The sequence below is a fragment of the Gymnoscopelus braueri genome (genome assembly GCF_963280865.1).
Source record: "Gymnoscopelus braueri genome assembly, chromosome: 8".
Taxonomy (NCBI): Eukaryota; Metazoa; Chordata; class Actinopteri; order Myctophiformes; family Myctophidae; genus Gymnoscopelus; species Gymnoscopelus braueri.
The window spans coordinates 38,866,746-38,893,384 of record NC_137609.1 but is presented as its reverse complement, the minus strand read 5'-3'; the positions used below and the strand labels follow the sequence as shown (position 1 = coordinate 38,893,384).

Sequence of the window (26,639 nt, the reverse complement as noted above, 5' to 3'; positions counted from 1 at the left end):
TCAGAGTAGATCAATGTTAACATTAAGAAAAAAGTTTTTATCCAGTGGTACAATAAAGAGTAGCATGACATTAGTGTCACATGCATATTTAAAAGATCCTGAAAGATAACAACATAATGTAAACAAATTATCAGAACATCATGGGACTACACTTCTACAAAGGTAAGCAAAACGGGTTAAATTTGGTCCATCAGGTATTTTTTTTGTAGAGAACCTGCATCTGCATTAAAATTGAGGCATTTAAATGCATTAATATAGGTTTCGTGTGAATAATTTGATATATCTTAAAGGTATATAATGCCTACAAGTTGTTTAGATGTTATTTAAACATGATTTAATTATAAGTATATTAAATAGACGTTTACATGACGTCTAAACAACGTATATAGTCTATAATAGGGTTTAACCCACTGTGCATTTTTCGGGCTATTAGACGTCTAAATAACGTCTAGGCTAAATCCGGTTTATGAGTGGTCTAAAAATGAAAGTTTTTTCAACGTCTAGGCTAAGCCTAGACGTTCTTTCAACGTCATTTGAACGGTTATATATTTATATCTAGCCGTCCAAAAGACGTTGAAACAACGTCTAGGCTAGGTTTAGACGTTGAAAAAACTTTCAATTCTAGACCACTCATAAACCGGATTTAGCCTAGACGGCTAGGTGACGTTTAGACGTCATTTAAACGGCTAATAGACCGAAAAATGCTCAGTGGGGAGTAAATGTACTTAGTTACTTTACACCACTGTTAAATTATTATCTGACCTCATTGTGGTCAATTGTTTTCAAATATTTCAGTAACAGTCTTTCTTACATGTTATTTTACTTATCTAGCATGTTTAAGTCCTTGTTTTTTTTGGGATGGGGGGTATTTTTGCTACTGTTACCGTTTGTCAATCATTGTTACATCCTCATTGAACATCTGTATACAATATCGATTCCCAACCTGTGGGCCGGGGCCCGCTGGTGGGCCATGAGGATATTGCAAGTGGGCCTCTAAATAATTGGCAAAACATTGTAATATTAAAAAAAAAAAAATCTTTCTTTAAAACCTTGAAAAATTTGTTTTCGTTGTGATACCGATAGGAACTTAAAGCATGCTACATTAGTTCCATTGATCCAAGCCAGAACACAATCGATTGATTCCTCATTAAAATAAACATGCTCTGAAAATGCACACCGACCCACTCGTCTGACCTTAAGCAGCCAAATGGCTGCCGTGTTAAGTGGTCAGATGCGTGGTCCCTGAATCCAGAAAAGGTTGGGACTACTGATTTAGGCACATTCACAGGTTGGTGTCAACCCCCCCTCCCCCCCTCCCCAAATAACAAACATCATTTTGACTTAAGATCCCCCACTTGCTTTTTAGCCCTTCTGGTTGAATCTGTACCAGAGAAGCCCAAGAGGTCAGCATTGAACCAGCTGACCAGAACCCTGCTGAGGAGATATGACTGCGGGGTTCGACCCATTCAGGACTGGACCAGTCCCACCACGGTCTACATAGATCTCATACTGCAGTCTATCCTTGATGTGGTACATAGACATTTTATCACGCTCATTTCTTTTTTAATACGTCTGGACCTGACAGAATGTGTATAACACAGTTATTTTAACTGAGAGTATAAAATCAATTCTCTGTTTCTGTTAAAGCAGTGGTTCTCAAACCTTTTCATGTCAAGGACCCCCAAATTGACATGTATTTGGCCACAGACCCCCATCTGAAAATGTTTTGTGCCAGGGACCCCCAGAAGAAAAGATTTATGTAAAAGAAAATTGAGAATTTCCCCCCCCAAAAAATCCCCCAAAAATGTTCAAAAATAGCAGATGTACAAGTTCTATTTCTGTACGAGCTTGTAGATGTGCTATTTTTGAATAGCCAACGTGTAAATGGATAAAGTGGTTAAAATGACTGTGATGCTACATTATAGCTACTTTCACTGGGGAACCCCCCCCCCCCCGGCCCCCAAGGACCCCTGGGGTTTCCCACTTTGAGAACCAATGTGTTAAAGAAGCATGTGAGGAATTAATAGTCACAGTCATTAATCTCCAGTCAGTGGAGAATCCGTTGCAAACAGGTCTGTCTAAACAGTTTTCAGTGTGTATTATATATATATAAGCTACATTTGGACAATTATTTTTCTCAGGATGGAAAGACCCAGAGTGTGACCGCAAGCATTTGGTACAGACAGGTAGGTCTCACTGCTTCTCTCTGTCTCTCTAATGACCAGTGGTGGAAAAAGTACTCAATACTGCAATTATGCAGAAACACTCTGTTACAAGTAAAAGTCCGGTAACAGAAATTTACTTGAGTGGAAGTACAAAAGTATTGGCATCAAAATGTACTTAAAGAACCAAAAGTAAAAGTACTCATCATGCTGAATGTCCCCGTTTCACAAGTTATTTTATGTCTAAAATGTATAAAGAAATATTTTGAAAATAGCCAAAGTTTAAATAGGGCTGAAGCGGTTAATGTACGTTTCGTAATAATAATCAAAATCTACAAAATAGGCTAACAAGTAACTAAAGTTTTCAAATAACTGTAGTGGAGTAAAAGTACAGTATTTGTCTCTGAGATGTAGTGGAGTAGAAGTATAACGTATCGAAAATTGGAAATACTCCAGTAAAGTAAAAGTACCTAAACATTGCACTGAAGTACAGTACTTTACATGCACTTAGTTACTTTACACCACTGCTAATGACCACCCAAACAGTGATTACCATTAACCTCTTAAACCATAATATAATTAGTTGTATCTGTCAAATAACGCAACCAGCCAAGCTCACAATCTGCGGGTTGTGAGCTTGTAGATTAGGTTGTTTTCACCTGTTCGCCTATTATGACATGATGCCCAGAACAGGGATCCCAGGGTTCATGTGGTTAACTTTTTTCATCATGGTCAATTTCTCCTGCGTAGCTGTCTTGTGGCATTAGTTTGATAAATTAAACCAGCAAGAGGCCAGTGCACTGTAATTAAGGTTCATTTATGTGGTAATTTTTGTGAATAAGAGGCTTCATGTTAAATCTCAATTAGGCTCAATATTATTCCAGTATTGTTGTTGACTTTGGTTAACAAGCATATACATGTATGCATTATAACAAAAATACTTAAACAACAAACTGTCTGTGATTGATAAGACTTTTTACAATTGTTTCCCCATTTAAACACTATGTCATCCCTATAAAGTGGGAAAAAAGTGAATTCCCAAAATGTCAAAAATCACATGGGACTAAGTATAAATCAGGCTGAAATGGTAATAATTGCAACGATATTATGCCATGGAACAACATAATTATTCTCTCTCTCAGATCTGGACAGATGAGTTCCTGGTGTGGGACCCAGAGGAGTTTGATGGAATCACTGAAATCTCACTGTCATCTGATGCCATCTGGGTACCTGATGTTATTGTCAGCGAATTGTAAGAAATCCTTGATTCCTGTCAGAAAACCTATCATCAGATAATACCTTTATATCTTACTTCAGGTACTACATGTGTAAATAATATGTAGATAATCTGTTTGTTTTCTTTGATTGATCTCTCTTCCCCCTTCTTCTTCCCTTTCTTTTTTTCTATGGAAATAACTAAGACGAATTTCACACACTTTTTTACTTCTGTAAACCTGTGATGTGACAATAAAGCCGATTCTGATTCTGATGATAGTGTAAAAGTTAAAGTTTTGTTGTGCTATAGGGTTTTGTTAAAGCCTCACTACGTAATTTGTTTTCATGAATACATTTTAAATATATCCAATCTGTATGGTAGAGTATGTTAATACAATATAACATATACAATTTGGGTGGTTGTATTTTTCTCTTCTAATGAGACATTTAGATCGTGTCAAAGGTCATGTCTCACCTGGACACAGGATCTGACACAAATTTTGACCTGAGGGTCAAGATTCAATTTATCCCCCGAGCAAGTAGGCAGGCTCTATTAGCTCAATGGAAGAAAAATTCAGCACTTAGCACTTAGGGCGCAGTCCCACTGCGCTTTTATTTTACCTCTGGGGCGGAATCTGCCAATGCTTTGTCAATGCAAATGCATGGATTCATGGTCTTGCACATTTTTTCCATGAATCCACGCATTTGCATTGACAAAGCATTGGCAGAATCCGCCCCAGAGGTAAAATAAAAGTGCGGTGGGACCGTGCATGCCCTTAAGCAGGAAACCAGGTTCAAATCCGGGGTAGAAAGAGAAACCTTACATAGTTTTTAGCAGGTTTTAACATAATTATTATTATTAGTCTAGAAAATATTATATTGTCACTTTAAGATTGCCCCATAATAAAGTTGCATGGACAAGAAGCAATTAGACTCCGTGATGTGAGCCTGTTTTCCAGTGTCATGTTCTGCGCTGCTGTTGACTTCTGATCTGATCCCTGTCTTCAAGTGTGGACGAGGGGAAGTCCCCCCCCATCCCGTACGTCTATGTCAACTCCTCCGGCTCCGTGAGGAACTACAAGCCCATCCAGGCAGTGCTGGCTTGCAACCTGGAGATGTACGCCTTCCCGTTCGACAAGCAGAACTGCACCCTCACCTTCCGCAGCTGGCTGCACTCAGGTCCTCTTCTGGTCTTTTTAGCCAAATTTGTTAGAGATGTCCTTATCGGCCGATTAACGTACAGTTAAAGGAGGAGTTCACCCAAAAAAAGACTTATTTTCTATCAATTGCACACCCTATGAAGCCTTGAATCCATGGATTCTTTTTTGTTTTTGTCGCATTCCTAAGCTAATAATTTGATTCCCCTCTCCTACCGGCTAATGTATCCGGTAGGAGACACAAAGTACATTATTTGTGTCTCCTACCGGAAATACACACGGTCATCAAATTATTGTCTTAGGAATGCCACAAAAACAAAAATAAATCCATGAAATCAAGGCTTCATGGGGTGTGTAATTGATAGAAAATAAGATTTTTTTTGGGTGAACTCCTCCTTTAACGTACAAAGGTAGGGTAAGTGATATTTTTTGGTTAAAACAAAAAGTATTTTGTTAAAAGGTTAAAACACTATATTCTGATAGTAATCATTGCTATAGAGTGTTTTTTCAGTAACATATGTCTCCCTGTCTCTCCAGCTCTTTAATAAACAGAAAATACATTTTCCAGTAGGTGTCAAAATCTCAGCCAATCAGGAAAAAGTACCAATTTTTAAGCTTCATTTGTATAGTGTTCCAGTTCCAATTTTGTCTGCTAATTTCTTAGTGTCATCACTTCCAATTTCACTTGTTTAATCTGTATCCTGATTGAGTTCTCTGTCCTGGTTGGATAAAATTGGAAATTAAACTGAAACGCAAATGCATTTTCTGTTTAATAAAGAGGTTGAGAGACAAGGAGACTCCTGTTACTGAACAAACACTCTATAGCAATGAGTACTATCAGAATACAGAGCTATTTAACACTTATTTTAACCAAAGCAAATCACTTACCCTACCTTTAATATCCGAACATATCGGTATCGGTTTTCATTTATTTGTTCAACTGCTGTAGGCTGTAGCTTGTTGCATTTATGAATGCATCCAGTGGGGCATCACGATAAAATTAGGATGTGTTAATTCCACGACAGGACATACGTGACATTCCTTTTGGTGAAAAAAAGCCTGCATTTATCGGTATCAGTTGATACCGGAATCGGAAATGAAGAGTTGGACAATATCGGAAAATCGTATATCGGCAAAAAGGACAATATCGGACATCCCTAGTATGTATGCTCCATCGTACACCCGTGTCGCGCGGCGAGAAGGGCAGACCTACAAGCTCAAATTGTGTCACCGCCGTGCGACTAAGTATGAATAGGGCTTCAGTCCAGTGTTGATTTTTGATAAAATTCCATTTAGTTTTAGTCATATTTTAGTCACCTGAAATATTTTAGTTTTAGTCGACTAAATATCATAAGATTTTAGTCGACTAAATCTACAGTTGATCTAGTCGACTAAAATGTATTGTGGCGGTGCCTTGATGGCGTCATAATGGCTGTTTTTACACTTGGTTGCACAACCAAACCTGAGCACAACCAAACATAAAACGACTTGTCTTGTCTCTTCTCCACTAGTCCCTCACTAACATTTTAGTCTAGTTTTTATTTGTTGACGAAATTGTCAATATATTTAGTCTAAGTTCTAGTCATCGTAGCTTAGTTTTTGTTTAGTTTTCATCAGTGAAAAAAGGTCTGCTTCAGTGGAATAGTGGAATGATGTCGGAGAAAGGAGTTTGTGGGAGGCTGGGGGCATAAAGGCTAAGTGGGGTCCACGCGCATAGGGTGGATTTTGTTCCGCCACCTGTTTTTTCTTAATCCTTGAAGTGTGTATTTTAAGATTCTGCCAGGTAACAGGCTGAAATAATGTCCCATGGGGTTCATTTTTAACCCTTTATTACACATATCCTGAATCCAAACCCTGAAATGGGAAAATAAATTAAAAGAGCACAACTTTTGAAGGAAACAACCTACAGAGACAAAAAAAAATCCATACAATTTGGACCCAAGAAATTCATTTAAGTCGTTATTATTCAAAATCAAGCACATCTTGAATCTATTACAGGACAAAAACTGCACAAAAGAAACAGAACCGAAAATGTTCATATCACATATATATATTTCTACTTTTACTAAATACTTTTTCTCACAGACAGACAGACAGACAGACAGACAGACTTACCTGTTGTGTTGTGTGTTGGTTTATTCTGAGGGGCTGAGGAGAAACATAAAAAACTAAATGAGCTTCAGTGTAACAGCTGGTTGGATGAAAAAAACAAAGCCAAAATTGTTCAGATTACATCTATATTTCTCTTCTTACTAAATATTTGTTGTTGATTGTTTTCTTGCCTACTATTTTCTCATAATCCTTGGAGTGGACAAAAGTAACTAGTTACTGTAATGCATTACTTAATTGTGGTAACTAGTAATATAACTCATTGCCAAACGGCAATTCAGTAATACATTTGCCTTATAGTTACTTAGTTACTTTCCAAGTTACTTTACCGACCAGGGTCCCCGTCATCCCGTTATGAACCAATACGGGTTGTATGATGTAAAGTATGATGTGAACATTCACGGTACATCATTACGAGACTTAATTTTATCCTTCAACTTCTTGCTTATGCCCCAAAATGACTCACTGGATATACAGGTTTCCTACCTATCCTGTTACCCTATACCTGCCCATCTAACTCTCGATGGGATTTGTTTACTCTTTTTTAAGTCAAATAAATAAACATGCATTTAATAAATGAATCAATTGGCCTATATTCAGTAGTGCCCATATGAAGAACAACTCTGAACAGACAATGTAATGACATGATTTATTGATATTTATTTAAAACAAATATTTAGACTCTTTAATTGTTCAATTTGGGCATTTTGATATAGTAACTAAAACGTAATAAGTAATATAATCTTTTACTCTTGCTCAGACAGTAATATTGTAACAAAATGTATTACTTTAACATGAAGGAAATAAGTAATATATAATCTATTAAAAATATAAAGTAACTTACCCAATGCCGATAGTGATGTCCAGGAGACCAGGACCCTTCACGTGACCAGCTACGACGATACATGTCAGCTAACCAGGGTCTACTGGTCATATCTTGACTCTATTTCAGGGCAAATATAGAAAACAACAGAGTCAAAATTGTTCATATTACATCTATATTTCTCTTTTTACTATATTTGTTGTTGATTGTTTTCTTGCCTACTATTTTCTCATAATCCATAATAAATAAACATGCATTTAATAAATGAATCAATTGGCATATATACAGTAGTGCCCATATGAAGAACAACTCTGAACATACAATGTAATGACATGATTTATTGATATTTATTAAAACAATTATGTAGACTATTTAATTGTTCAATTTGGGCATTTTGATAATAGTAACTAAAAAGTAATAAGTAATATGTAATCTATTTAAAATATAAAGCAACTTACCCAACACTGTTGAACACAACAGTGATGTCCAGGACCATTCACTGACCTGCTACAACGATACATGCCCTGATCAGGTTGGGCGGCAATTGTTGAATGGTTAGTGAGCGCGAAGTGTCCCTGTCCCTAAGCAAGATACTTAACCCCTAAATGGTCCCAAAAACTAAAATGTATGGAATGCCCTTCCACAGGTCTTGAGAGCTGCAGCCTCTGTGGACATTTTTAAGAACCACTTCAAAACACCACTATTTAAACAAGCATTTGTGGAATGTCTTGAGATTATTATGATAATTTTTTTTTTTACATTTTGAGTGCTTCGTGCTGTAAATAAAGGTGTCTTTATTTCTGTTGTATGTAAAGCACTTTTTGAGTTCTCTCTGTGAGAAGTGCCATACAAATAAACACATATACATACTTACTTCACCACACTACACGTTCACAAGAGTTGCTGAACAAGCGTAGCTTATGCAAAATGTAATTTAGATAGCATGTTATGTAGACAGATGCCAGGTTCATTTGTAGACCTGACATTATAGTGTGTATAGATTCAACAAACAGATTTTTTGATATTATACTGTTTAGACTGATTATAGGTTCTTGGTTTACCTATGATCCTAGATTACTATATCTATGCATTTGATGTATTACCCTGTGTTTACCTTGATTACTGTAAATCACACTGGATTAAGAGCATCTGCTAAATGCCTAAATTGTAAACCTGTTTCACCAGGCAGGTCATGTCATTTGTTAATGAGGTATTCAAACGTGGCACTGGCTTTAACAATATTAGAGACTATGGATGATGATGATGGTGCTGTTGTTCCCCAATTGGAAGGAATGTTTTAAGCCTGCGCTTAAACTTATTAGGGTGTCTGCCTCCTGGACCAAACCTCGAAATTGAATAATGATGCTATAGGGTTCAAGTGGTTGGGCGGATTCTATCTTTAGTTGTACTTTTTTTTTGTTAACTCTATGACTGCTATTAGTGGATACAGGTGCAACTTTTCAATCATTAAAAACATTATTATTGACTCCGTTCAGAGCCTACAATGTTTTATCCATACAGAGTGTGTTTGGATGAAGATCTGTCATCTACAAATGCCTCACTCAGATATTCAAGCCTGCACCTCTCTCTGCTCCCCTCATTCCTCCCTGGCTGTCTTCCCTCCTCCTCCATTAGTGAGTGAAATCGACCTGGCTCTGTGGAGGAGCGCAGACACCATCGCCAATGATAAGAGGGAGTTTATGAACGACGGCGAGTGGGAGCTGTTATCCATACCGTCTCGTTACTGGCGCCTCCACCAGGGAGATGTGGACTACGCTCAAATCCAGTTCAACGTGTGTACACTTTTATTCTGAACCTTTACATGCCGTACCCATCCAGAAAAAGTGTTGGGAGTGTAGCCTAAAACAGTGGTTCTCAACCTTTTCAGGCCGCGACCCCTCAAAATTATCATATTTGAACTGGGGACTCCCCCAAAAAATCTGATTTGAACTGGGGACCCCCCAACTTAATATTTGAACTGGGGACGCCCCAAAATAATCAGATTTAAACTGGTGACCCCCCAACATAATAATATTTGAACTGGGGAGCCCCTCACCCTGACAAGCACTTATAAGAGTTGAGGCATTACATTTAGTATGACTCTGTTCCACAGATACATATTGTGAAAATAGCAGATCTACAAGCTAACAAAAAAAAAGAAAATGACTATAGTGCTTGCCAACATGTAGTCACCATGGGGGGCGTGGCATAGTAGCTGCAGACATACTGGTGGGGTCAATGTTAAGTCAACCTGTTTATCCCCCACCAAGATGTCCGCCACTCCAAATGACACTTGTTGACGCCCCCTTCAGGATGTTTTTGGTACGCCCTATAGGCTATATTGGCTATTAAAAAAATCACAATTTGTGCCTCTTTCTTATATTATTTTAGCCTGGTAAACCACCCCGTCGCGAATCCCATTCCTAAAACAGTGATTATCACCCTTTTTTATTTTAAGGACCCCCCCAGTTTGATATGCATTGGGCCCCGGACCGCCATTTTATACAATTCTTATCTCTGGGACCCCAATAATCTAAAATCCTCTGTGTTAATTTAACTGTATTAATTTAGTGTTAAAATAAAAAATTACAGGCCTGTGAGGGTCCTTTTAGTTCCTAACAATCATTTAGCTGGGTAGTGGGTACTCCCCGGAACCCCCTCAAGGGCCCCTGGTGGTCCCTGGACCTCACATTGAGAAGCAGTGGCCTAAACCCTAATCTATACTTCCTCATCCCTCACTGTAAATAACTGATTTTCAAGAAGAAGGGAAAAAAATGCAACTCGCAAATATCAATCAGTATTTTGAGTGAGACTTGACAGGGGCAGTGGACACATTGGGAAAATGTCCATACTAGTCTAGATGGAAAGTGAGGTCTGCGTGCATAGGGTGGATTTTTTTTCCGTCAGGTGGTTTTTCTTGAAGTGTGTATAAGATTCTGCCAGGTAACAGGCTGAAATAATGTCCCATGGAGTTAATTTTTAACCCTTAAGGGCGCGCTCTCACCAAAAGTTGGCTGGCCGCTGTTAAACGCAGGTTGTGCGCGGCCACAGTTTTTTGCAGCCAGCGGATTAAAAAAACCGCTGTGACGCACCTGTCACTCACATTCAAGACCGTCCCCGTAGCCCTCACCGCCTGCTGGCTTGAGCACCATGGTGCTTCCTGAATCTTGGGACGGTCCGCCTTCAACTCACCCGATTGGACAGAGGGGGAAAATCAGCTCCTGCCTCCAGCAGTTTTCTGCTTACAATGGACAAGTCGTGTAGAGCAGATAAACGCAAGGTCTGAGCGACAAGCGGAAAAATCCGCTCTTGCGTGAATCCACGCATTTACATTGAGGGCGCGCTCCCACCAAGAGTTGGCTGGCCGCTGTTAAACGCAGGTTGTGCGCGGCCACAGTTTTTTGCAGCCAGCGGATTCTAAAAAACGGGAGTGTCGCGCCTGTCACTCACTTTCAGGAGCCTCCCCGTAGCCCGCACCGCCTGTGCCTGCTGCCTTGAGCACCATAGATATATATATAGGCTAGATGGCTCAAGGGGGCGGCGCAAGCGTAGCTCAACCGCGGCCATCTTGAAACAGTCATTCATAACATTATGTCTATGGTGCATATACTTTGAAATAACCATAGCATGCTCAATTTTCATCCGATTTTCAAACGGTTTGGTGTGTTGTAAACACCAAAGATGTAGTTATGATACTGCATACTTATAATTATAATCATGTTTTTTTTTTTAAATATAATTTTAAGTATGCAGTATCATAACTACATCTTTGGTGTTTACAACACACCAAACCGTTTGAAAATCGGATGGAAATTGAGCACGCTATGGTTATTTTAAAGTATATGCACCATAGACATAATGTTATGAATGACTGTTTCAAGTTGGCCGCCATGTAGCAACGTCGTACTCCATTGGCCAGCAGCGCGGGTGAGTCATCTAGCCTTTATATATATCTATGTTGAGCACCATGTTGCTTCCTGAGTCTTGAGACGGTCCGCCTTCGACTCACCCGATTGGACAGAGGGAGAAAATCAGCGCCTGCCTCCAGCAGTTTTATGCTTAGTCGCGGAGAGCAGATAAACGCAAGGTCTGCGCGACTAGCGGAAAAATCTGCTCTTGCGTGAATCAACGCATTTGCATTGACAATGCATTGGCAGATTCTGCAAACAGCGGCCAGCCAGCTCTTGGTGGGAGTGCGCCCTGACAATGCATTGGCAGATTCTGCCCCAGAGGTAAAATAAAAGTGCGGTGAGAGCGCGCTCCCACCAAGAGTTGGCTGGCCGCTGTTTGCAGAATCTGCCAATGCATTGTCAATGCAAATGCGTTGATTCACGCAAGAGCAGATTTTTCCGCTAGTCGCGCAGACCTTGCGTTATCTGCTCTCCGCGACTAAGCATAAAACTGCTGGAGGCAGGAGCCGATTTTCTCCCTCTGTCCAATCGGGTGAGTGGAAGGCGGACTGTCTCAAGACTCAGGAAGCAACATGGTGCTCAAGGCAGCAGGCAGTGCGGGCTACGGGGAGGGTCCTGAAAGTGAGTGACAGGCGCGACACTCCCGTTTTTTTCAATCCGCTGGCTGCAAAAAACTGTGGCCGCGCACAACCTGCGTTTAACAGCGGGGCGCGCTCCCACCGCACTTTTTTTTTACCTCTGGGAAAGGGTGGATTCTCCAGAAAAATGCGCAAGACCATGAATCCACGCATTTGCATTGACAAAACATTGTCAGATTCCGCCCCATAGGTAAAATAAAAGTGCGGTGGGACTGCGCCCTTAGGGCGCGCTCCCACCAAGAGTTGGCTGGCCGCTGTTTGCAGAATCTGCCAATGCATTGTCAATGCAAATGCGTTGATTCACGCAAGAGCAGATTTTTCCGCTTGTCGCGCAGACCTTGCGTTTATCTGCTCTCCGCCACTAAGCATAAAACTGCTGGAGGCAGGAACCGATTTTCTCCCTCTGTCCAATCGGGTGAGTGGAAGGCGGACTGTCTCAAGACTCAGGAAGCAACATGGTGCTCAAGGCAGCAGGCAGCAGGCAGTGCGGACTACGGGGAGGGTCCTGAAAGTGAGTGACAGGCGCGACACTCCTGTTTTTTAGAATCCGCTGGCTGCAAAAAACTGTGGCCGCGCACAACCTGCGTTTAACAGCGGCCAGCCAACTCTTGGTGGGAGCGCGCCCTTAAGGGCATTTGTCAATGCAAATGCGTGGATTCACGCAAGAGCGGATCTTTCCACCTGTCGCGTTTATCTGCTCTACACGACTTGTCCATTTGAAGCATAAAACTGCTCATGCAGACTCAGGAAGCAACACGGTGCTCAAGGCAGAATGCGGTGCGGGCTACGCGGAGGGTCTTGAAAGTGAGTGACAGGTGGGTCACTCCCGTTTTTTAGAATCCGCTGGCTGCAAAAAACTGTGGCCACGCACAACCTGCGTTTAACGCTAGCCGACCATGTTTTGGTGGGAGCGCGCCCTTATTACATAATATCCTGAACCCAACCCGAAAATGGAATTATTTTTTAAAGAGCATAACCTTTGAAGGAAACAACCTACAGAGACAAAAAACTATCCCATACAATTTGGACCCAAGGAATTCATTAAAGTGGTTATTATTCAAATTCAAGCACATGCAGGACAAAAACAGCACAAAAGATACGGAGCACATAAACTGCATTTTCTTAATCCTTGAAGTGTGTATTTTAAGATTCTGCCAGGTAGGCCTACCAGACTGAAATAATGTCCCATGGGGTTCATTTTTAACCCTATGTTACACATATCGGCGCCAAACCCAAAGGTGGAAGAAATAGCATATAGCAAATCTTTGGAATCATACAATATACATTTCCATTGAATTTGGACTCAAGGACTTAAGTAATATTGGTATTATTAAGATTCAAGCATATCTTGACTCTATTTCAGGGAACAAATTGAAAAACAAAAACAAAGCCAAAATTGTTCAGATTTCATCTATATTTCTCTTTTTACTAAATATTTGTTGTTATTATTTTCCTGCTTACTATTTTCTCATGATTCTTGGAGTGTGAATTTAGGCTTAAAACGTTCCTTCCATTTGGGGAACAACAGCACCATCATCATCCATATAGTCTTTCATGTCGTCACAGCCAGTGCTTGTGTCGCGTTTGATTAGCTCATTAACAAATGACATGACCTGCCTGGTGACAACAACATGTAGTGTGGTGAAGTAATTTGTTATGGCACTTCTCACAGAGATAACTAAGTGCTTTACATACAACAGAAATAAATATAGACACAGCACGAAGCATTCAAATGATTCAAAACAACAAAAACACAAACAACTAAAGATTAAAGACAAATGCTTGTTTAAACAAAAGTTTTTAAGTGGTTTTTAAAAATGAGGCCTGCAGCTCTCAAAACCTGTGGAACGGCATTTCATACCTTTTTGTGCTGCCCACAGAGGAGCGTGGAGGGGGGAGCAGTTAGGGGTTAAGTAGTCTCGCGTCACCAGACATTGGCAGACAACTATTCCACAATCTCTGTATGTCGGAAACATTTGTAAATTGTGGGAGGCAACAGTCTGGCCACGCGAGACTAGGGGTTAAGTGTCTTGCTCAGGGACATTTCGACTCTTAAAGGGATATTTCACTTTTAAAACTAATTTGGGTATTTCTATCGTCTACTCAGGCTTTTGTGAACACCCCGGACAGTTTTTAAGTTGCTTGATTCAGTATTTAGATATTTGATATTCATTTTATCAGACACCAAGGACCAAGGACGGGTGTCTTTGATGAATCTAACATGTTAAAAATGGAGTTTGAAGTTATAATGGGTTTGTATTGGAATGGGGCTTGTCTGATGAAACAAGCAACTTAAAAACTGTCTGGGGGGCTCACAAAAGCCTAGCCTGGGCAGCATTCCTTTTCGGGTATATGATCCGGTCGGGAGCGGAAGTAAAAAAAAAAAAAAGTGTCCGGAAAGACGTCTCACCCCAAAATAGGTCCGTCCTAATAAAATCCTTGATGCGGCATAGTTTAGCTTATTTTTTAAAATGTAAATGTCCGTGCACTATCCGGAGACTATTTAGCGTCTGTATTATCCCACAGGGAAATTCTATTCCATTTAAATAGGGATTGGGGAACCAAAACAAAGCGGCACCGCAAAACCGGATGGGCAGAATCCGGAAAGAGGATTATTATTATTTTATTTTTTTCAGTAGGCGTGGCCTAGACCGGATCATATGGGTCTTTAGTAACGCAGACCAGGCTTTCCTCCGAGGTGGAAAGACTGGTGATGCAAGGTTACAAAAGCCTGAGTAGACGATAAAATGACCCGAAAAAGTTTTGAAAGTGAAATATCCCTTTAAGCCCTATTCTTAAAACATTTTTAAAATAGAAGATCTACAAGCTCACAACACATCACAGTTAAGCTGGCAGAGCTGCTATCATCACTAGTACTTATATTTTATTTAACCTTCTGAAATAGTTTTGGAAAGTGTCTACATTTTGATACAGCATGCTTTGATATTAAAGAAAGAAAATGTACTTTTGAATACTTAAGCATTTTTAAAAGCACCTACTCCAATACCTTAACTGGGAACACATTTGACTGAGCAACTTTCATTTGTAGTAGTTAAACAAGAATTCATTTGTGGAATGTCTTAGATTTTGTTGTCATTTGAATGCTTCGGACTGTGTCTTTATTTCTGTAAAGCACTTTTTGAGTTCTCTTTGTGAGAAGTGCCATACAAATAAAATGCAGGCTACATACCTACTTACTTCACCACACTACACGTTCACAAGAGTTGTTGAACAAGTGTAGCACTTGCCCTAGCCTTGACAACCTTGCAAGCTTATGCAAAGGCTAAAATGTAATTTAGATAGCACACACACACACACACACACACACACACACACACACACACACACACACACACACACACACACACACACACACACACACACACACACACACACACACACACAAACACACCCCCGGTAGCAGGCAAAATCTTTAAATACACACACCAAGGATTATGATAAAATAGTAGACAAGAAAACAATCAAGTATATAGCAAAAAGACAAATATAGATATAATCTGAACAGTTTTGGCTCTGTTTTTTGCTATTTTGAAATAGAGTCAATTATGCTTGAATCTTAATAATACCAATTTTACCGACTCCTTGAGTCCACATTGTATGGAAAATGTGTTCATTTGTCTCTGTATGTTTTGTACTTCCTAAGATTAGCTATTTGCAATTTTTTTCATTTTGGGGTTTGGGGTAGTATATGTGAAAGATAGGGTTAAAAATTTACCCCATGGTTGGCAGAGGGAAGGTAGTGCCCAGGATTACACGCTTAGGCATTGGCACTAGGGTGAAAAAATAGGGGTTACAAAATCATATAGGATAAAAAAATAAATAAAAAAAATTCCCCATGGTGCATTATTTCAGCCTGGTACCTGGCAGAATCTTAAAATACACACTTCAAGGATTGAGAAAAGGGCATTTGGTAAGAAAAAGCCACCTTAAAGGTAGGGTAAGTGATATTTTTTGGTTAAAACAAAAAGTATTTTGTTAAAAGGTTAAAGCACTATATTGTGATAGTAATCATTGCTATAGAGTGTTTGTTCAGTAACAGGGGCCTCCCCGTCTCTCCAGCTCTTTAATAAACAGAAAATACATTTTTTGGTAGGTGACAATATTTCAGCCAATCAGAAGAGAGAACCCATTTATCAGCTTAATTTTTTATAGTGTTCCAGTTCCCATTTTGTCAGCTCATTTCTTAGTGTCATCACTTCCAATTTCACTTGTTTAATCTGTATCCTGAGTCATGAAACTGAAACTGAAACGAAAATGCATTTTCTGTTTTATAAAGAGCTGGAGAGACATGGAGACTCTCTTTACTGAACAGACACTCTATAGCAATGAGTACTATCAGAATATAGAGCTTATTTTAACCAAAGAAAATCACTTACCCTACCTTTAAGTATTTAGTAAAAACAGAATTATATATGTGATCTGAATTTTTTTCGCGTAGTTTTTGAATTTTTTGTCCTGAAATAGAGTCAAGATGTATACTTAAATCTGAATAATAACCACTATGTTGAATTCCTTGGGTCCAAATTGTATGGGGGAAAAATTATTTGTCTCTGTAGGTGTTTCCTATTTTCTCCATTTTCTGGTTTTGGTCCAGGATATGTGTAATAAAGGGTTAAAATGAACCCCATGGTACATTATTTCAGCCTGTTACCTGGCAGAATCTTAAAACACACACTTCAAGGATTAAGAAAAACCAATCGGCGAAAGAATAATCCATATGCGCGTGGACCCCACTTTCCATCTAGACTATACCTCTCGATATATGATATTGCATTGAATATCGATATATGATCGATATATGTATGAATATATACAGACAGTGGGACCATCATGGTAAAACTTGCGATTGGCCAGTAGACCTACGTACAAGGACTGTAGAAGGACTTTCATTGCCTCACTGGATAGAAATCGTTCACGTCAGCCACACTGACACACATAGTCGTGTAATGTTACTTCATAAAAAGATGTTACAGATGACAGTGTCATCGACACTATTTAAGGTTGTGTTGCATTCAGGTCAAACAGAGTCAGGGTGTTGCTATTGTTCATCATGGCTCACTGGAAAGAGCCTTAATTAGTATCACTGGTAACACCTGTGAAGGAAGTAACATTAAACTATCCGTGTCAACATGGCAGCTGTGAAAAGGTCTATTCAGCTGTTGCTGAGCCACTGTATATGCAGGCTGACTAACATAATATGACATAACAACACACCACATCTATAGGAGCATTTCAACTGAGTGGTGTCTTTGTGCCTTTTTGTAAAGGCAGGCCGATACAGCCTGCTCTGCTCAACATTTCACTTTCTCCCCAAAACATAATCTCAAAATCCTTTTTCTCTCTCCATGTAGTATTATGAGCCAGTGGTTCTCAACCTTTGCAGGCCACGACCCACCAAAATAATCATATTTTAACTGGGGACCCGCCACTCTGACAAGCACTTGGAATTGTAGGCATTCAATTTTGTTTGACTGGGTTCCACAGATAAATAGTGAAAATAGCAGATCTACAAGCTCACAAAGGCGCTGTGAGCTTGTAGACCGGCTATTTTCAAAATGTTTGCCTCTTTATTATAATATTTGACAATTTGGCCAATGTTTGTTAGTATAGTTTGTTGATTAGTTTTGATGCAGTGATGGCCTTTTTTTTAGGGGGGGGGGGGGTATTACATATTTCTTAACGGTCCTTAAATTGTCACTTGACTGTCATGTGGGCCCCACCCCCCTTGCTGGGGGTCCCGACCCACAGATTGAGAACCACTGTTATAAGCTACCCCCCATCCCAGTGAGCCTGTAACTGCAACAGTGACAGCTGCAATTGCTTTATTGACAGCGAGTTTTAAGCTGTGACCCATCCATGGGGGTTCACTCCCCCATGCTGTGCCATAAAGCAATTGGCTGGGACCTTCATGGATCGGGGCTATAGCGGGCTAAAATATGAGGCTAAAGGTTGTTTGTGGCATGTAAAAAAGAGAGAAGAGAGGCAGTGACAGGGAGATAGAAGAGCAATAATGAGACTGTCTCAGTGGCTGCCTGATCAATGGAGTTCTTGTTAGCGCCGGAGGAAAATGGGCTCCCAGCCCATTGCAGGTGGAGAGAGAGAGAGAGAGAGAGAGAGAGAGAGAGAGAGAGAGAGAGAGAGAGAGAGCGTGCGTGCGTGCGTGCGTGCGTGTGTGTGCGCGTTGGGGGGGTCTTCAGAGAGCTTGGCTGCTGTTTATTCAGCTGAAAGATAGATTGGGGGGGGGCTTGGCTACTTCAGTGGTTCTCAAACATATTCATGTCAGGGACCCCAAGATGAATGTACATATTTGGCCGTGGACCCCATCTGATTTTTTGTGTGACAGTGCGCCCCCAAAAGAGATATACTGTAAGAGAGGTTCACAATTTTCAACATTATTCGAAATTTTCAAAAATCTTCTTTAAAAAAACAACAATAGCAGATCTACAAAGCTCACAACACTCAGATCGCAATGTGTTTTGAGCTTGTAGATTGGCTATTGTCGAATTATAGCCCAAGGATAAAATAGGATTAAAGTGATGAAAATGATTTTGATGCTATATCAACACAATATAGCATCAAGTAGGCTAGTCAATGGGGTTGTGATCGGGCAGAAACCTTGCCCAGATTTGAAGTCATATGTCATAGTTATGTCAAAGATGACTGATGTCATAGAATAGATGACTGACATCACAGGCTGGCCACATGAATTCTGAGATCCACGTTGGAGCCATGCCATTCCCACATGGATCCAGAGATCGACATCATTTTATTTTTCAAGGGCCTATATTTCAATAACATTTAACCACTTGAACCCTGGCTTGCACGCGACGCATTGCGAGATAATAGATCGGCTATTTTTGGCGAAGGGATAGAGGGAATAAAGAGTGGACCAAGAGCATAGAGTCAACTCATGTCCAGTGACTTTAAGGGGTTATAAAAAGAACATGGCAACTCCTGCAGGAAAGAACTAATGATTCCCTCCCCTCCTCTGTTGCATGTGCTTCAGGTGCTGATCCGTCGGCGCCCCCTGCTGTATGTGGTGGGTCTGCTGCTGCCCAGCATCTTCCTCATGGTGGCGGACGTGTCGAGCTTCTACCTGCCTGCGGACGGTGGCATGCGCATCGCCTTTAAGATCAGCATCCTGCTGGGCTACACCGTCTTCAGAGTCAACCTGATGGATGAAATGCCTGCCGTCGCTGTTAGAACTCCACTCATAGGTACAGGGCTCCATTGGCGAAATACAAAAACTAAACACACTTACAAAAACATGGGGGGGGGGGTGGGGGGAGACATTTTCTTAACCACTTAAGCCATATATATATGGTGGCCCGCGGGCCAAATCCGGCCCCAGTGCAGCTTTCATTTGGCCCCTGGAAAACATTCCATATAATCTTTTTACAGCTTTCCCCCCCCCCAATTTAGTCATTATGCCAATTAATTCCTCTCCACACACTGTGTTGTCACTGCTGTTGTATCCTATTGACTCACACTAGCCAGGGCTGTTAGTGACCCGATCGTTCACTTTGTGATACAAGCTTCAAATTTTCCACAAAGTTTCTTCTGGACCTACTTTTTCACAAAAGCCCGTTAGCCAAGCAAAAAAAATTAATATGTCTGCCATTTTCCAAAATGGCTGCCAGCGAAAGACATGCTATGTGGTTTTTGACCTGGATTGTGAGCCACCCAATATGGCTGCCATTTTCCAAAATGGCTGCCAGTGAAAGACATTTTATGTGTTTTTTTTACCTGGTTTGAAATTATTTTGGTATCAGAATATAGTTTTGACTACCCCCCGCCCCCTCCCCCCGTTAGCCAAGCAAAAAAATAAATAAATATGGCTGCCATTTAACCAAAATGGCTGCCTGCGAAAGACATTTTATGTGTTTTTTTTACCTGGATTGAAATAAGTTTGGCATCAGAATATAGTTTTGACTCCCCCCCGCCCCCTCCCCCCGTTAGCCACGTAAAAAAATATATATGACTGCCATTTTCCAAAATGGCTGCCGGCGACAAACTAACACATTACAAAACAGTACTGTGCTGCTATTGTACAGCACTGTACTTTACTCTACTGTACTGTTTTGTTATTGTACAGCACAGTACTATACTGTAGGCCTACTGTACTGTGCTGTGCTGTGCTGTGCTGTGCTGTACTGTACTGTGCTGTATTGCTATTGTACAGTACTGTACTGTACTGTGCTGTATTGCTATTGTACAGCACAGTACTGTACTGTACTATACTGTACTGTACTGTACTGTACTTTGCTGTACTGTACTGTACTGTACTGTACTTTACTGTGCTGTATTGCTATTGTATGGCACAGTACAGTACAGTACAGTACAGTACTGTACTGTACTGTACTGTACTGTACTGTATTGTTATTGAACAGCACTGTACTGGACTGTACTGTATTGTTATTGAACAGTACTGTACTGTACTTTACTGTACTGTACTGTACTGTACTGTACTGTACTGTACTGTACTGTACTGTACTGTTATTTAACAGCACTGTACTGTACTGTACTGTATTGTATTGTTATTGAACAGCACTGTACTGTACTGTACTGTATTGTTGTTGGTTACCAGTTCACGATTTAGTGAAGAATCTAGGCCCTGAAAAATCCATTGGCATCCTTTTCTTTTACGCTTTCACTGGATGTGATGTCGTGTCAGCCTTTCGTGGGAAAAGGCAAAAAGACAGCATGGCAAACCCCGCAAGTGTGGCCTGAAGTGTCTCATGTCTTCCAGAAGCTCAGTCAATACCCACCAGTAACAGTGCTTGACAAGAACAGCACTGCTGATGGGGTTGATGATGCAGGATTTTACCTGTTTGCATGGAAGCAGAGGTCCTATGATGCCATTCCACCTACAAGGGCATCTCTTGCACATCATGTGAAGCATGCCACTTATCAAGTTGCCCGTGTCTGAAGCCAGGCAACTGTATGTCAAATGCATACAGAGAGCTCTGCCAGCTGGGGATGGCGAGCAGAAGATGATATTTGGCAAGTGGCGTGGATGACACTACCAATTGCCCAGATTTGTGAACAACTGTCAAAATGCCGGTGCAAGACTGAATGTCGTGGTAGATGCAGTGCTACCGCTTTGTCCTTCAGTGCACACAGCTGATTGCCAGCAAATGTGACGATTAGAACCATTTGTGATCCAGGGGGGGGGGGGGGGGGGGCAAAAACTCATATGTTGATACCAAAATAATCAAAACCCAATCACAATCCAAAATACACATAAAATGTCTTTCCCCAGCAGCCATTTTGAAAAGTGGCAGCCATATTGTTTTTTTTGCGTGGCTAACGGGGGAGGGGGCGGGGGGGAGTCAAAACTATATTCTGATGCCAAAATAATCAAAATTGGATAATCCAATCACAATCCAGGTCAAAATACACATAAAATGCCTTTTGCCTGAAGCCATTTTGGAAAATGGCAGCCATATTGTTTTCTTTTCTTCACGTGGCTAACGGGGGGAGGGGGCGGGGGAGTCAAAACTATATGTTGATACCAAAATAATCAAAATCCAATCACAATCCAGGTCAAAATACACATAAAATGTCTTTCGACACCAGCCATTTTGGAAAATGGCAGCCATATTGGATTTTTTTGCGTGGCTAACGGGCTTTTCTGCAAAAGTAGGTCCTAGGCATTGTTCATGCCAAATTTGGCGCTTGTATCACAAAGTGAACGATTGTAACATAAAAATGGACTTAACAGCCCTGACTACACGTAGAGCCTTCGTTCTACTCCTCCCGCCCAAGCCCAACACTCCCTGCTGACAGGTGCCGACGCAGCCCGTATGAATACATGCAGAGACACGTGTTCGTAAAGCCAGATGCACCACGGTGGATTTGAACCCACAACCTCCGCAGTGGTGGGCAGATACTTTACCACTGCGCCACCCGAGCGGCCACCCGAGCGTACCAGAATGACCATTTTGAGTGTTTTTCATAACCGTTAACCAAGAAACAAGCCAGAAATGTTGTCTAGGTCTCACTACTTCTCACCACTTTCAGAATAATGTAGCTTTCAAGTAGTTCATCCGTTTCTTTTTCACCATGTAGCTGGTTAGCTTGACAAATGCTACATCGCTAAATTTCAGAGACACATCAACATAAAAGAGCAAAACAGATGAGTTTTGAGTGCAATAGTGCATTTCATCCATCACATGCCATCCATTCGTAGCTATTTCTGAGTTTTGAGTGGTGTCCATTACGCCAAAGAAATAATTCTCCTTCTGCATCCATATAGTTTTGAGTGGATTTTGTCCATCTTCATTCTTCATTCACTCAGGTAGGTTTTATACAGTATGATTCATTCGTCCTCATTAATGTCCTGGGCTGAATGATGGTCTAACTCTCAACTGATGGTTCTTTCCTTTCCTTCATACAAACACTTTCACCTTGCCAGCCTCAATACTCTTCTCACAAAGACGCTTCCATGCCAGGAACTAGAGCTTAAGATTTTTTCCCCGGCCCGTCGGCACGGGCTGGGCCGGGTCCAATTGGTCACGTATTTGTCGGGCTTTGGGTCGGGCTGGGCTAGGCAACAAAATGCAATTTATTTTTTTATCCAAATAAATGCATATATTAATTAATTTGTAGCATATTCTTTTTTTCTAACAGACTGTTGGGAAAAGGGTGAATGACTCCTGTTCTTAACGAATTACCAAGATTTTATGAGAAAAAAGGCTGCATGCAGCAATTAAGCTTGTTTAGAAAAATTACGGGCTACGGGCTGGGCTGGGCCCATTGTGTCAATTATGTATCGGGCTTTGGGTCGGGCTGGGCTTGAAGTTCTGTCGGGCTGGGTCGAGCCGGGCTCAAATAATTAGGCCCGATTAAAGCTCTACCAGGAACCCGTTTACAGAACACACTGAAATATCTACTTCCTATTTTCTAAATATACAAATCAAAGCCTATGCATTATAAAGGACTGGCACAGAAATGATCCTATCAAACATCAAAAGGCATGAATGCAGTATGAAGCAGGCCCTAAGTTACCATAATGGACATGATGTCCATTGTTTTGTCCTACATACAGTAGCACACACAACAAACGGCCAAACAGTGAACCGCAAACACTGTCTTGTTTCTTCAAGTCATTTTACAATTATGGCCCCCTGCCTAATCTAGTTGAATACTCACTATTCGACACTATTCGATTTGATCAAAGGCAGAGGCATGTTTGAATGCCCCCCACCCCCAGCAGACCAAACCCTGCATTGGTACACTGCAAATTCTGGTTCCATTTGATTCTATTTGTATGCTCTCTGAATTAAATTAACACTCAATAGTTTAGGGTTCCAAAGCTAGTCAGGGCCAGCTGTGCTAATTTATTCTTTGATAGGATGTCTGGATTATTATCTTTTAATAATATAATATTTTTATTATTTTTATAAGTGTCATCACAATGTGTTTGCTATAGTCATATTTGTACTTGTTGTTTGTTATAATTTACTTACTTATCTCTTATCCTATTCAGTCATGCATTTGCTTTGTCAGTCTCTTTTTGAGGTGTGAAATCTTCTTACGCTTTGCTTTATTATCTCCCGTGCTGTAGTTTTTTCCCTAAGTTCCTGATGTATTGTATAATTTTGAATATGTCTGATAGCAGAGTCAAGCACAGCAACATTTTTGGTATGGAAACCGTGATAGTCTCTCAAACCTTTGTTGTGACAGTGGCTTCGCTTTAGTGGCTTGTTTACATGGCCTTGAAAGTGAAAGGAAAACACACAATATACATCTCTTGAAAGTGGAGTGTTTACCAAGGAAAGAAAATGGGTTCTTATCACCAAAAATTTCGTTTTCACTCAGTTTACATAATGGAGTTTTCTGTTTTAATGGTTCTGAAAATATGCTCACTAAATAAATGAACATGCTTCACCGGTAGCTGACTAGATAATGCATAGATACACAGGGGTGTTTCTATAGGCATAGGCAACCGATTGCACCATTGACATGATACTGACCAGATAATAACCATGATACTGCCATGATACTGACCATGATACCGTCATGATACTGACCATGATACTGACCAGATAATAACCATGATACTGCCATGATACTGACCATGATACCGTCATGATACTGACCATGATACTGACCAGATAATAACCATGATACTGCCATGATACTGACCATGATACTGACAAGATACTGACCATGATACTGACATATAAATTAGATGAATGCAAAGAAGGGAACCTACTCTCTTTCTGTACTGTAGCTGAAATATTTACCTTCTACAACCTACTGTAACAGCAGCTCTGTGAATCATGAAGTAGCCCAGTGGTTCTCAAACTGGGTTCGGGGACCGTACTGTAAGTGACTCACATGGGAGAAGACCTCAAGAGGTAGCTACAGTGAGTGGAGTCTGTACTGCTGTATGGGGCCGAGACATGGACCCTCACAGCACAACAGGAAAGGGCCCTGGATGGAGTCTACACAAGAATGCTACGAATGGCACTAGGTGTCACATGGACGGACCACATCAGAAATGTGTTCCGCTACGCAGTCTACGGGGACCTACCACGGGTCAGAGAGAGAACTATGAGGCTGGCAGGGCACTGCATCAGGCACCCGGAACTAGCGGCAAGCAAACGGACACTTTGAAAGGCAAGAGGCACACCGCCTACGTGCGACAGCGGAGCTAACAACACTGCAGAGCTCAAGACCCTGATGCTAGGAGGGTGTGGAGGGCAGTGATTCAGGAGTCCCGAGTTGGTGTTGGCTAGACTGCACTCTCGCATCGCACTTTTTAAAAAAATATATTTTTGGGGCTTTTTCTGCAATTATTTATAGTTTCATAGTAGAGATGGACAGGAGGGAGAGACGTGCAGCAAAAACCATTGGGATCGGGACTCGAACCCGCGATGTGCTTATGAGCCCAGGTGCCTGGACCTCTAGGCCAGGTCCGGGCCTCTATAGCATTGCAGAGTATTTCCCCATTGATTGTGATATTTTTTACCTTTTCTTAAGCAAAATAAGAAATACCACCACTGCTTTTTTTTGTGTGTGTACATGGTCTTTGCCATCCAGGTGTGTTCTTTGCGGTGTGCATGGCTCTGCTGATGCTGAGCCTGGCCAAGTCCATCCTGGTGGTCAAGCTGCTGCACCACGGTGAGAAGGAGGTGCAACAGATGTCAGTGTCTGCGTACCTGCTGGACAAGTACGGCTCCATCAGTCACAGCTTCACAGAGAGCGCCTTCACATCCATACGAACCCTGGACGACGTCACCCAGTCTGCGGGTGAGGAAACACTGATTCTACCAGCTCCACTTAAACCCCATAGGAGCGGAGTCCCTCAGGGCTCTATTCTAGCGTATTTTCTGTTTTCTGTTATTGCAGGGAAAGCTTTCGGTGAAAATAGCCGATCGACAAGCTCACAACGCGTCGCGCGAGCTTGTCGTCGATCTGCTATTTTCTGTGAAAGTCTTCCCCACAATAAGGATTTCATGTTTTGTCATACTGTACGATGGTGTCAAAAATAGCTGGTGTACTCTATAAGCTCACAACATACGACGCATCGTGACGAGATTTGTAGACTACTTGTAGTAGATCTGTATTTTTTGTATTTGTTTGTTTGTTGTTTTTATAATGTTTTAGAAAATATTTGAAAAAGATGTACAATTCTCACAACGCATTGAATCAAATTTGGATTTTGAGCTTGTTGATCTACAATTTTTTTTAATTTCAAAACATGTTATGAAAACTTTAGAACATTTGGGGTCATTTTCTTTAATTTCACCTATAATAAATACATGCCCAAAATAGGGGCGCCAGGTGGATTGGAAGAGGTTAAAGGATCTTCAAATAAATGACTTTATTTGAAGACATTTCTGCTAATACACAGATTTATTACGGATTATTACGTTTTTGATGGAAATCTGTTTTTGTTTGCGTTTCATGCGGTCACGTTCCTGCCAAAACGCCACCTAGAGATTGTAGTGTACGTGCACAATCATCAAATGAGCTTCTCTTCCTCGTCTCCAAGGTTATGAGTTTGACCTTCCGCCGAGGGAGGACCTGTTGTCCCTGAGCGAGCTGCCAGACAGTCCCACCCGCCTGGAGACGCTGCATCAGGAGCTGCTGTCCCTCCGCCTCTCCCTCTGCCAGGATGAAGGCCAGGATTCATACCAGTCTGACTGGCTGGCCCTCTGCAGCAGGCTGGACCTCGTCCTGTTCCGGGTTTACTTGCTCATTCTGGGGGTGTACGCCTGTACCCTGCTGCTGCTCTGGGCCAGCTGGAGCTTTGCCTGACCGCAGTGCCAACATCGCAAACGAAACAGCATGAAAAGAACAACCTTTATATCAGTGGAAACTGCTTGTTGGTCTTAGGTCTTGGGTTCAGAAAAAAACAAAACACAATATATGATTAATAAAGTTTTTTAAGAGGTCTTAGGTCTTAAGTTCAGAAAAACAAAATACAATATGGGATTTGTGATGTTATTTAACAGGTGTTAAGTTCAGAAAAACAAAACACCAATCTATGATTTATGAAGTTGTTTAGGAGGGCACCTCAATGCACCTTTTATTTAAGGCTACAGGTGATTATATAGTCATAACCATTGCTATATAACAGCGGTTCCTTG

At 41.0% G+C, this 26,639-nt stretch overlaps 1 protein-coding gene across 1 annotated transcript; it reads left to right on the top strand.

Moving 5' to 3' along the window:
* Positions 1 to 140: 140 nt before the first annotated feature.
* On the top strand, positions 141 to 26,307 carry htr3b (5-hydroxytryptamine (serotonin) receptor 3B; the record flags this gene model as incomplete). Its single annotated transcript, XM_080436104.1, has 9 exons — positions 141 to 162; positions 1,367 to 1,530; positions 2,142 to 2,186; positions 3,305 to 3,414; positions 4,387 to 4,556; positions 9,102 to 9,259; positions 19,043 to 19,253; positions 25,087 to 25,296; positions 26,042 to 26,307. The coding sequence occupies 9 exons, from the start codon at positions 141 to 143 to the stop codon at positions 26,305 to 26,307; spliced, it is 1,356 nt and encodes a 451-aa protein (XP_080292230.1).
* Positions 26,308 to 26,639: the final 332 nt, after the last annotated feature.